The 12,909-nt window shown below is 42.5% G+C and overlaps 2 protein-coding genes across 4 annotated transcripts in view; both read left to right on the forward strand.

Annotated features, from left to right (window-relative positions):
- Nucleotides 1-421: 421 nt before the first annotated feature.
- calr3b (calreticulin 3b) lies at nt 422-7,886 on the forward strand. The gene is made up of 9 exons (XM_084327177.1): nt 422-603; nt 1,050-1,151; nt 1,268-1,471; nt 1,710-1,804; nt 1,902-2,111; nt 2,616-2,729; nt 6,450-6,593; nt 6,697-6,789; nt 7,502-7,886. Exons 1-9 carry the CDS (start codon nt 516-518, stop codon nt 7,718-7,720), a joined length of 1,269 nt encoding a protein of 422 aa, XP_084183303.1. The 5' UTR covers nt 422-515; the 3' UTR covers nt 7,721-7,886.
- A 3,757-nt stretch (nt 7,887-11,643) lies between these two features.
- LOC311239569 (epidermal growth factor receptor substrate 15-like 1) overlaps nt 11,644-12,909 on the forward strand; it is a 56,015-nt gene continuing 54,749 nt past the window's right edge. For all 3 annotated transcript variants that reach the window (XM_084327925.1, XM_084327926.1, XM_084327927.1), the window contains exon 1: nt 11,644-11,687. In XM_084327925.1, coding sequence (XP_084184051.1) covers nt 11,661-11,687 — 27 coding nt within the window. In that variant the 5' untranslated portion in view covers nt 11,644-11,660. The remainder of the gene's footprint in view (nt 11,688-12,909) is intronic.

Below are 12,909 nucleotides of genomic sequence, written 5' to 3' on the forward strand. Positions count from 1 at the left end.
CAGACAGCTGGCTGTGTTGTGAAATGTGCATAACGTTATGAATAAACCGCCAAGTCACGCGAAATAACGTTATAAACGTGAATCTGGTAGTACATTTATTTTTATCTTCTTGAGATGATAACATAACATCCGCCTTTTACCACATGACGAGCTAAACCAATCAGAGAGGGGCTTCGCTCAACCAATCAAAGAGGGGGCTGCAGAAATGGAGCTCAACCAATCAGAGAGGGGTCTGCAGAACTGGAGCTACTATTTGTAGAGACGCGGCTGGGCGTACCACAGGCTTGCCCAGTGAGAGGATTCTCCGGCGCTGCAGCTGGACCCTATTGGAGGACGAGCGTTTGTTTCGTGGTCTACCGCCATTGGTTTAGGTTTCCCCTGTTCTCATCCAATGAGAGGCAGACATCTGTTCGCTCGAGCAACTCCAAACTCGCCGTCTCTTCCTTCTGCGTGAGACGTTCTGTCAGCGAGGACAACATCAACAACACAACATAGGCCCCCGAGGTAGAAGAAAAATGCAAATCTTAGGTATATTCGCGATCATATTCACTGTACACTGTGTCTATGCAACGGTGTACTTCAAAGAACAATTTGATGATGGAGGTAAGTTTGAGAAATCCATGCTTACTTCATGCTGTTGTACTACTGTCTGGAGGATCAGCACACCGTGCATCATGTCTTCGATCATTCATTCCATGCTAACCGGTTAAAGTTACAACAAAAAATACTATATAGACGACAGCTACATGTTTTATACTGCACACACTTAATAATTTGCTTGTCATTTGGCTCCTGCTACTGACGTTTACCGTTAGCTAGGCGCTGGCTAATGTTAGCAAGTGACGTTAGCTAGAGGCCCGAGCAGAACCCAAACCACTTTGAACCCATCATATCTAATGAGAGCTATCTAATGATTTGACGATTTTACCCCCTGTGCTATAGCACGATAACCATAATATGTCTTTCATGAAGTAGCCCATAATGGAAACGGAGGTGCAACACGTACCATTTTAATAACAATTTCTCTCGATGCATTGCTATCTGTCCAGATGAATGGAAAAGTCGTTGGGTGAGCTCCAAGCACAAGTCTGACTACGGACAGTGGAAACTCACAGCCGGCAATTTCTATGGAGACGCTGAGAAAGACAAAGGTACGTTTTATCACTATTATCCTATAACTCGTCCAGATACAGCATGTCTCTGTGGTCTGATGGCAGAAGACATTCCTGTTGTAACTATAACCAATGTTTCTTTCGCGTTTCGTCAGGTCTCCAGACGAGCCAGGATGCCCGCTTCTACGCCACCTCAGGCCGCTTCGAGCCCTTCAGCAATGAGGGGAAGACTCTGGTCGTCCAGTTTTCTGTGAAGCACGAGCAGAAGATCGACTGCGGTGGTGGCTACGTAAAGGTCTTCCCCTCAGACCAGGATCAGACCGAGATGCATGGAGATTCCCAGTACTACATCATGTTTGGTAAGTGATGGCGATGACAAGACGGGGTCCAGGTGTTTGCTGAATGCGCCTGTCTCAAGCCCCGCCCTCTTTTCTCAATCCTCCCAACGGTGTCCCTAGGGAAGCAATGGTCGCGATTGGGAGGATCGAGAAAAGATGGCAGGGCTTGAGATTGGTCAACTGGCTCCTGGGTGGTCATGGTCGGCCACTCGCGGTCACTGTGTACATCGCCTCATAATGTTGTATTTATCTGACACAGGTCCGGATATCTGTGGCTACAGCACCAAGAAGGTCCATGTCATCTTTAACTACAAGGGCAAGAATCACCTCATCAAGAAGGAGATCAAGTGCAAGGTGACTACGATGATGATTATGTAAATGACATGATGACACACACACAACCACACCCTGTCCCGAATGGTGTAATTGAAGACTTGTCCTTTTCCGACAGGATGACGAGTTGACCCACCTGTACACGCTCATCCTGAACCCTGACCAGACCTACGAGGTGAAGATCGACAACGAGAAGGTGGAGTCTGGCACCCTGGATGCGGACTGGGACTTCCTGCCTGCTAAGAAGATCAAGGACCCCGAGGCTAAGAAGCCCGAGGACTGGGACGACCGCGCCAAGGTTGACGACGCAGAGGATGCCAAGCCAGAGGTGGGTTAGGGTTAGAGGTCACAAACGGCCTCTAAAACCACACCAGAGGTGGGTCAGCCTGTCTGTCACAAACGGCCTCTAAAACCACACCAGAGGTGGGTCAGCCTGTCTGTCACAAACGGCCTCTAAAACCACACCAGAGGTGGGTCAGCCTGTCTGTCACAAACGGCCTCTAAAACCACACCAGAGGTGGGTCAGCCTGTCTGTCACAAACGGCCTCTAAAACCACACCAGAGGTGGGTCAGCCTGTCTGTCACAAACGGCCTCTAAAACCACACCAGAGGTGGGTCATGTCTGTCACAAACGGCCTCTAAAACCACACCAGAGGTGGGTCAGCCTGTCTGTCACAAACGGCCTCTAAAACCACACCGTTCGCCGATAGCCTGGAGATTTAGTATACAGATTCTGTAGAAATCATACTTTCTTAAGCATTAGATGACCATTGCATCTTGAGTTCGTTTCGGAAAGAGTTTTCTGATTGACTGATTGTGTTTTTTCCCCCAGGACTGGGACAAAGCTGAGAACATTCCAGACCCAGATGCCAAGAAGCCTGAAGACTGGGACGTGGATATGGATGGAGAGTGGGAGCCCCCTATGATCCCCAACCCAGAGTACAAGGTAGGCTATACCATCACCCTCTATGACTCCCAACCCAGAGTACAAGGTAGGCTATACCATCACCCTCTATGACTCCCAACCCAGAGTACAAGATGGACAAGACATACATTTAGGCAATAAAATTAGATCTTAATATAAAAATATGAGAAAAATAAACGGTGTAAACAAAGGTTAGGTATGCTCTAAGGATGGGCGTGAGATTACTCATAGCTATGAGAAAAGTATGCTCTAGGGATGGGCGTGAGTAATCGATTACTCGTAGCTATGAGAAAAATCTAAATTATAAATGTTTATGAATAAAAAAAATTAACATATCTTTTCACATGTATGTGTAAGAAATTATAACTGTTTGATGGTTTCCTTAAACATATATACGTGAATGAACAAATAAGTAAAAAATAAAACTTATATATATATTTTTTTTTAAGAACAACCGCTCTGATCATAGTTTGCACGGTTCACCTGTAACGTTATGCACTTCCCCCACAGAATCATCTCTGATAATATTCTCTGGTTGGGGTCCCTAGGACAAAATGGTATCAAATGGGGTTCAAATTATCTATTTTGGGGTCGCTGATGGGAACAGTTTGGCAATTGCTTCACTAAGCCAGAGTGACATTCAAAACCACAACCCTGGGGGTAGTTGAGTTTTAGCAACATGTGTGGTTGTTAAAGGGAAGCTGCCATGTTGCAACAAGCTTGTAACAATTTTGTTCTGTGCAATCTAGACTTCAGGTGAATGGCAGGATGGAGGCACTAGACTAGAGGATGTTTAGACAACTTCTCAATTGACCCAACCTGAGCATGACATAAGAGAAAAATGGCCCCTGTGTGAATATGGAGGTCATCATTAACCCTTAGTGTTATGAGAATTGTGTGTTCATAGGTTGACAAATATTACCTCTTGTTAGGGCTGTAACTATTTTGATTCCTTTAAACACATTGAACCTTTAAACATGTGTGTATTTATTTATTTATTCATGCACAAGTTTAAAAAAAGAAAATTGTGTCAAATATTAATTGTAATCGCATCTTAAAATAAAAGTTAGAGGCACCTCTAATTAACATATCTTTGACAATTTATATTATTTAGTAGGTACTGCAACATGTTAGAAAAAAAATCCTGCACTGTACCTATGCTGCACATTCACTGAGAACCTGCTTCAAAACCTTGTGGAGAGAGCGTCGTCACCAGAATCACGCCAAGCAGCTAAACGAGGAAATAAATGGAGCACGGAATGAAAGCGAAAATAAAACTTTAAATACTTGTTTCAATAACCGGCTCGGTAGCATTTTACTGGAAGAGTAAATGTTTGAAAGCTAGGACATGTGTAACTTTAATGTCTGTTTGGTTGTTTTCCTGTAGGCAGCCATTGATTTTAATAAGCTTACTCTGGAAAGGCAGATGAGTGAGAAAGAGAATTGAGTGGTGCTGGCACTGTATTACACAGGCTACAGTACGTCAGACGAACGGTGCTCTCATCAATTTGGCCAATTTGCTTGTCAGATTCAGAAGTCATGCTTACCAGTGTTGTGTAGGGTTGAGTGAGAGTAGCAATGGTGATATTGGTGGCAACATTTTGTCATTTTCAGACAGGAAATTACTTCATTGAGACTAGAGTAACTGCAAAATGTATCGAGCTGCGACTGTGCAGTAAAACCAGCCCTGCTGCACTGATGTCCTAACCTCCCTTTGGTGGTAAACTCACTAAATCAATGGACACTGGAAAACAAAATACTTGAAGCTTTTCATCTTCCAGGAAATGGCACTCTGCCTATTATTGAATTATGTATTTTAACTTTAAGTTTTAATTTCACTGTCATTTTGTGCTCCATCATTTCCTTGTTGAGCTGCCTGGCGAGATTATTTTGACAACACTCTCCCAAACAGGTCTGAAGCACATTCTCTGAGTACAGTGCAGGCTTTTCTTCTAACATGTTGTAGTACCCCCTAAATAATATACATTTTACATTCATTTAGCTGACACTTTTATCCAAAGCGACTTACAAGTTCTGGTCAAAAGTCGGCAGGAAGTTTACAACTTTGGCAGCTAAGGGTAAATCATTTGTCACAATTTTCTAAATTGTTTGTCTTGTTCAACAGTGTTGAACTTGAGGGCTAAAGTCTTGAGTGCATAGTAGTGAAGACATATTCGCGTAGTAATATAGGCAAGGTCGATTACTTGGCAGTAGGGCTGGGCGATATGACGATATTATATAAATATCGGGTACAGTTCATTAACGATACACTTTTTAAACGTATCGTGGATATCGTGATGTTTTGCCCTCGCGTTAGAGGCCGCCGCGGCTGAGATGCGACTTACAAGCGCAGTGCTAAATGCTTTCCTCTCCCTCTCGCCTCTCCCTCTCGCAGAAAGAAAAAGTCAGTCACACACACACTTGCCCAAATTACGTCATCTACACGCACATACACGCACGCAAGCGCACACACCTAGCCAGAGACAGAGAGGCGGTGGCTCAGTGCTAGGGATGCCCCCTGAAACCCAGGAGTAAGCTCCGACGTTAACGGTACTGCTATCGGTAAATTAGTCTATGAGCGGATTAGCTACGGAGCTAACAGAGTGTACCATCCATCTGCGACACAACAGTGGCAGCAACAGTGGACACGGAGTAATGTTAACGTTATGTCGAGTTCATACTACACTACACGTATGAACTCGACATAACGTTAACGTTACTCCGTTTCCATGAAGTGTTTAATTAGCAGCAATCTGTTGTTGAAAATGTAACGTTAACCGGAAAACCGGAAATGGAATGCGAGGACAGGAAGCCGTCATGAAGTCGGCTTCTGGCCCTTGTAGTCATATATATTGTAGTCTTTTAGTCTTATTAACTAAAAGATTTTAACAAAATAAAAAGCAGCAGCACTATTGGATAACTGAGTCATGTTTGCTATGTATTTCTTTCTTTAGGGGAGTAGGACATTTGTTTCAGTTTTAGCATGATGTTTTATAGATGGCTAGGTTAAACACAGGTTTTTGTTTTTTAAGAGGGGGGGTTTGATTTGATTGAAGTTTATTTCAAGTATGCAACACAACAAACAAACATCAAGTACAGATATAGCCTTAAGCCGTTCAAATAATAAATGTATACATACATGTAAATAAATAAATAGTTATAATATGTAATCTAATCATCTAAATCTAATCTAATATATAATATAAAAAAACGAAAGGCTAAAATGCTAAATATATAATCTAAGAATCCAATAATCTAAATCTAATATATAATATAAAAAGTCTTGTCTTTAATGTTCGCTTGCAAACTCAAATACTGTCTTGGTAAGCCTCATAATGAATTGTTTGGGGAAAAAAGGAAAAACATTGTGATGTGTATCGCCGAAAGGTCAGAAAATATCGTGATATCATATTTAGGCCATATCGCCCAGCCCTACTTGGCAGTAAAGTGCATAATAGTAAAAGACCGTACAAAGGTTAGTATTAATTGATTTGAAGAAGTGTGTTTTTAGTTAAAATTGGGGTGGGTTTCAGCTGTCCTGACTCTGGTGCGAAGTTCATTCCACCATTGTGGAGCGAGGACTGAGAATTTGGCGGCAGTTCCCCTTTTAAATAAGCAGCTATGCACCCTTACAGTACCTTCAGCATTAGATGTGGCGTTCTCCAAATCTTCAATTTTAATTTAAATGTTTTGAATTTTCTATTCTGTGTTGTAACAAACCCCACTTCGTGTGTCTTGCAGGGAGAATGGAAACCCAAGCAGATCGACAACCCCAACTACAAGGGAGCCTGGGTCCACCCCGAGATTGATAACCCAGAGTACAGCGCTGATGCCACAGTCTACAAGTTTGACAACATCGGCGTCTTGGGCCTGGATCTGTGGCAGGTGAGATGGGGGATAAAGATGGAGGGAGTGTTCCTTTTGAACCCGTTACATTGCTGCCGTGAGGTTGGAATAGTGTCTCATACATGGTCATACTCGTTCCCAGGTGAAATCCGGAACCATCTTCGACAATTTCCTGATCACTGATGACGTCAAGGAGGCTGAAGACTTCGGAAAGGAGACGTGGGGTGTCACAAAGGTAGTTTATTTATCAATATTTTCGTTTACACAGAAGAAAACTGGGGAGAAAAACTTTTTGTAGTCTTTTACTAGTATGCACTCTGCTAAGGAATCTACCACACCTATATTACTACCTACTATGCTAATATGTTTACTACTAGACACTCAAGACTGTAGCACTCAACAAACATTGTTGTTTAACGTTTGTCTGCCCTTAGGGCGGCTACGTGGCGCAGTGGGCAAGGCGCTCGCAACGAATGCTGGAGACTAGGCTCGAACAGGATGCCTCCTGTTCGAGCCCCGCTCTCCACATTGCTTTCAGTTTAGCTGGTCGTCCACAATAATACACATTGGCCGTATTACGGGGAGGGAAACTGAAGGGTGGGGATCGGGCGTTGTGGACAGCGACTCCTACAGGTCGGTTGGTGCGCCTGCGCAGTAGAATCAAGAAGCGACGGGGACGGGGCCCCTCCAAAGCCCAGACCCCCGACACTGAAAGGTCGAGCCGCGCAGGTGAAAAGATGCGACGGCTGTTACCTCGAGTATCGGAGGGGACTCGTGCTATGTATGACTTAGTCCACATTGCAGCCGGCTTGTGGGAGGCAAGAAACAACGTTCAAAGACAGGGGAGGGTTGAATTGGACGATATGAAAATTGGGATGGGAGAAAAATAGAAAATGGGGGAAAAAGTGGATAAAAAAAAAAACGTTTGTCTGCCCTTCTTCCCACAGGAGCCGGAGAAGAAGATGAAACAGGAGCAGGATGACGAGAAGCGGAAAGAGGAGGAGGTGAAGAACAAGGAGCAAGATGCTGAAGCCGAGGAGGGTGAGGAGGAGGAGATGGGAGAGGAGGGCGAAGAGGAGGAGGAGGAGGAGGAGGAAGAGGAGGAGGAGGATGCCGAGGAGGGCCTCTCAGAAGAGGAGGATGTGAAGACTAAAGACGAGCTATAAAGGGAGCCCCGTGCGGTCTCGTCTGTCGCTGTTAAGAGACACTCTGTCCTGTGTTGTTCGGGGAGTATTGTGGCTGCTATGCATCCACTCCCTGAGAGCTGGACACACTGCCCGACAGGGGCGAGCAAACTTAACCGGGAGGGGGGGGGGGGGGGGGGCGCAAGTGGGTGTTAATGGACTTTTTAAAAAATCATTTGAACGTGATGTCATTCCCCCCCCCCCCCCCCCCCGAATTGCATTAAAGATTCCAATGTTTTACACATTGCTCACCCCCCCCCCCCCCCCCCCCCCCCCACCGTTTCAAATTGTCCTCATCAGAATCTCTTTATTATTATGACGACGATCGCTTTCCAGCTCAGAGCCACATATCAATATTCTAGACGATATTCACTTCTCACACAGGCTTCATAATGTCATTAGTCAGTTTATAAGTTATGACATGTTAAAGCTGCTGTGAGTGGTCTTTCTGTTGTTAAAATCAGTGGTCTACATGTTAAAATAATAGCTCTACATCCCGACATGTGATGAATTGAAAATGGGGGACCCTGATGTAAACAAGACGAAAGTCTTTCTCTGGTCTGCATCCCCTTAACAATTGTATGTATTGAGCTGTACTGTACAGACTATACCCATTCTGCAATCTGTTAATAAAGTTTTCAATCAAGACAGCAGTCACCGATACAGATTCTCTCCCGGTCACACAGCTCTGCAGTAAATAGAAAATGTGTTCTAGTGTCACGTTCCCACTTTATCCAATCGGGGAACTCCAAATAAAAACCAAGCAAAAATGTGCTTGAAACGAGTAAAATGGTCTGCCAATGCAGTAAGCAAATTTAGCTTGGTAAGACTTCTTGAAATAAGTAAAAAAAAAATATATATATATCTAGGGTTCGCTCTCCTGATTGGTTAAAGTAAAGAACATGTATTTTGTGTTTACTGCTTAGTGGAGAGACTGGGAGACCTGTTACTGACCAGACACTATATCAGTGATGACTCGTAATGTAGAGGTACACGGCACTTATTTTAACCACTATACCACGTACAGCATCTTTAACTTGTGCTGATGTAAGGTAATTTGACTCATTGAACCATTGAATGTTAAAGGCCGAAAAGTCGTCATTTCAAATTTAGAATGTACTAAGGAAGGGTTTTCCCCAAACTAGCATGTTACTGTACTGTTAAGTTACTCTGATTACATATTTAGCACTGACTTTGTTATTCATCCCCACAACATGCTGTTCTCTCTGGTGCTGCCCTGCCTTGTGTGTTCAATGAGATTCCTTTGAATGTTGCAATCCCCCCCCCTCGACATAAATTAATCCCTTTTGAGGTGTAAATGAATAAGTTTTTTTTTTCTACTTTGAATCATTATGTGGGTCATTACAGCCTGGTCTCTCTTCTCATGATAATGTGAGTTTACGGTTCAACAGCATTCCATTCTTAACAGTGATAATGGACTTACACACTTTGCCGTAGACCCGTTGTGTGGTACATCACTTAGGAACAAACACTTGTTTTAATTGGACAGAATGTTATTGATACCAAAGTTTTATTAAAAGGATTTATAAATTGTTTGGGGTTTTCTTTATATTTATTTAGTAGGTAATGGGTAGTATTACGCAGGACAATTTAAGATAAAATATTCCTTTATTGATCCCCTTGGGGAAATGTCGGTGTCATAGCAGCATGGCGGAGGAGAGGTACAGGTATGGGCAGGGTAGTAGTAGTAAGACAAAACGGCAATAGAATTGGATCTGAATATGATAAACTAAACAATATAAATAACGTATGACCACCATTTGCACCAATAAATATGACCTCCATTTGCATGTCTCAAACTGCCCCCCTCCTACTCCTAGGCACTAAACCTCATGTGTGGCATCTAGTGACCACCATTTTTAAAAGTTGTATAAAGACAATTGGTTGGCATACCCGCTTTACCAGATTAGAGGCGTGCTCAAAAGGTGTCACTGGCGATCCGGGTCATTTAAGATAAAATATTCCTTTGTTGATCCCCCTTGGGGAAATTTGGGCGTCATAGCAGCCTGTGGGGGAGGGCAGGTACAGGTATGGGCAGGGTAATGGTAGAAAGACATAAATATAGGCAATACAATTTGATCAGAATATAAAAATATGAGAAGAAATAAACAGTTTAAACAATATAATTAACTGAATATAAAAGCATGAGAAACGTAAACAGTACAAAGGTGCAGATTATATTATTATGTTACAATAAATATAGGCAAATCATTTGAATCTGAATATTTAATATGAGTAAAAGTAAACGGTATACACAAGGTGCCCTGGCCTAACTGACATGATAAAGATCATACGTTGTCTGCAGGTGTTGGTGGTTTTAAGAGTCAGACACTTCAGAGTTCTGCAGCTGTTAGTTCTCCCAACTGCTGGCAGCAGTCCATAATTTAAAGTTACCTATGAGAATAGGTCGATTGTACTCCAGTGTAACAAACCATGATCAAAATAAACAATTTGTAGGCACAAAATACAGCACTTCATTGTACTTAGGTTGTACTTTAGGTTGTGTATTGTATATTTGTATAGTCTTGGGACTTTATTCCTCTTTTACTTACTTTTTTTTTTTACTGTATGAAGCACATTCTCAGGGGCTCATACAGAACCAAGCATTTCACTGTAATGTACATGTACTTTATATGTGACAAATAAAAGCTAACTTGGAACTTGATAACTCCACATGCCAGCTGTGTTACTGTAGTTGTTGTATTTTCATTTTAGCTAGATTATTATTTTATTGTCTGGTGGGGCTACATTTAGATTAAGAGTTGGGTCTGAAGATGGGCTAATGTAAAGTCGACAAGTCACACGTTACTGCAATGATTAGAAAGTCATACTGTCTATCTGTCATGTATGTCATATATGTTACGATGAATTGAAAATGGGGGACCCTGATGTAAACAAGACGAAAGTCTTTCTCTGGTCTGCATCACCTTAACAATTGTATGTATTGAGCTGTACTGTACTGTACCCATTCTGCAATCTGTTAATAAAGTTTTCAATCAATCAATCAATACGGTCGTCAAAACGTCTCAACTAATGAAACGGACCTGTCCACATGATGGCGACAAATGTCTGCATAAAAAGGAAATGAAACGGCCATAATTCGAGTTTACCATGAAAATAAAAGAGGCCTTGGACTACTTAAAATAGACTCCCCCTTCCACCTGATGTACATATACTATGTACCTGTACTACTATTATTTCTTATTTATATACATATTATAGAACTGCTCCACATGGTTTTTAATGTTTTTTTTAATATATCATGCTTTAAGTACTGTAGTTTTAAAGGGGAACTATCTTATAAATGGCCTTTTTGAGTGTTTAGCATTGTTTCCTAGCTATGTGAACTTATATTAATATGATCTATGTCTCAAAATTCTCATATTGGCGCATTCTTCCAATTCTCCTCTCACAATATTCACCCTCACTGAACTGAGTCGTTTGAAAATGTGCCTATATGTGATGTCATATAGTCACTGCTGCATGTTAATGTTCAGGAGAACACGACGATGCACAGTGGTTTAGGAGCCCAGGCTCAAAACAGCTCGAAATCTTGGGGTAGAAAAATGCTGTTTTTGAGGACTTGATTAGAAATACAAAACAATGAATACAAAAAATATATATATTACAGAGCTAGGTGTTCCATAGACTCACAGGAATTGTGTAAAAGTGCCCAAATAGTGAAAGAAATAGTAAAATAGTTCCCCTTTAATGTAGTTGGTGTTTTTTTTATATAGTGGTCTTTTTATCAACATCTGGATCCCAGCAACTACCCGAATAGCAAGGTAATGACCCCAAAGGCCCCAGAAGCTGCATGACTTGTTTCTGACAGCTGTCAATACTCCCGGTGCCGTGCGCGTGTCCGCTCAAGGGTGTGCGCACTCCCGTGACAGTAGGAAACATGGCGGCGCTCATGACTCTCAATCAGGTAAAGCTAACTCTAAATATCCCACCGAATGCTTTATAACCACGTGTTTGTCTCTGAAAACTAAAGTCGGCACAGTGTATATATATATACCCTCGTTGTACTATCCGTCTTAAAATGGTGAAGAATGGTTTTGGCGTTGTGCCGGTGAACCCCTTTGATGTTGTCGCTAACTTGGCTAGCTAACGTTAGCTCACGCTGTTATTGACGTTCGGTAGAAGCACAGTATCACACATTGGTAACAGGTGAAGTATCTAACGAAGGGAATTAGATTACATTCTACTGTACTGTATATTTGTATATCTTGTATGTCATAAATGCCAGGATGGATTGAAAATGGGGGACCCTGATGTAAACAAGACGAACGTCTTTCTCTGGTCTGCTGTACTGTACTGTACCCATTCTGCAATCTGTTCAATAACGTTTTCAATCAACAGATGAACTAGCTGTTACATTACCGGGAAAGCTTTGAATGTTGCCTTAACTGTCAGTAACAGTTGACAATGAGTCTTTTCTAGACTATTTTTATTTTTTGTATCACAAACAGTACTGTATTTGCAAATCTGGTATGTCATAAATGTATAGATGTAGCAGTACTACTGTCTATCTGTATGTCGTGTATGTCATATGTTATGATTAATTGAAAATGGGGGACCCTGATGTAAACAAGACGAAAGTCTCTCTGGTCTGCATCCCCTTAACACAGTGCTTCTCAAACTTTTTCTGTCAGGCCCCCCTTTGGCGGACCAAAATATCTTGGGCCACCCCCCCCCCCCCCCCTCGCCCCAACAAAATAGTCATGAAATGGGCCATGTTTAAATGTATTGAAATAACACCAATATCGTGACCTTTCAAATTGACAACACCTTCCCTCGCGAGAGCCACCTTGCCTCGCTGTGAAACAGCACTGCAGAATGGTCAGCTCCCATCTCCTCACACAGCGCAGAGAACAGGCGTGCTTTCAGGGGTCGGGTTTTGATGAAATTTACCACGTTTATAACTTCTGTCAACCTCATTCAGCTCAGGGCTAAGCTGTCTCGACGCTGGCACCTCTCTGTGAATTTACAGTGCGTCCATTGCGCGTTTGGCGAGACCCCCTTGATGAGCGCCTGTAGCCCCCTCCTTTTCCCTGCCATGGCCTGCGCACCGTCAGAGCAAAAGCCCACACAGTCCTCCCATTTCAGTCCATGTTCTGTCAGGTAACTGTCAATAATTTTGAAGAGCT

The sequence above is a fragment of the Notolepis coatsorum genome (assembly GCF_963971535.1).
Source record: "Notolepis coatsorum genome assembly, chromosome: 13".
In the NCBI taxonomy this organism is placed as follows: domain Eukaryota; kingdom Metazoa; phylum Chordata; class Actinopteri; order Aulopiformes; family Paralepididae; genus Notolepis; species Notolepis coatsorum.

Coding starts and splice junctions, on each gene's coding strand:
- calr3b (XM_084327177.1), top strand. CDS start 516: ATGCAAATCTTAGGTATATTCGCGATCATATTCACTGTACACTGTGTC. Junction 1,152..1,267: donor AGACGCTGAGAAAGACAAAG/GTACGTTTTATC, acceptor GCGTTTCGTCAG/GTCTCCAGACGAGCCAGGAT. Junction 6,594..6,696: donor TGGGCCTGGATCTGTGGCAG/GTGAGATGGGGG, acceptor ACTCGTTCCCAG/GTGAAATCCGGAACCATCTT.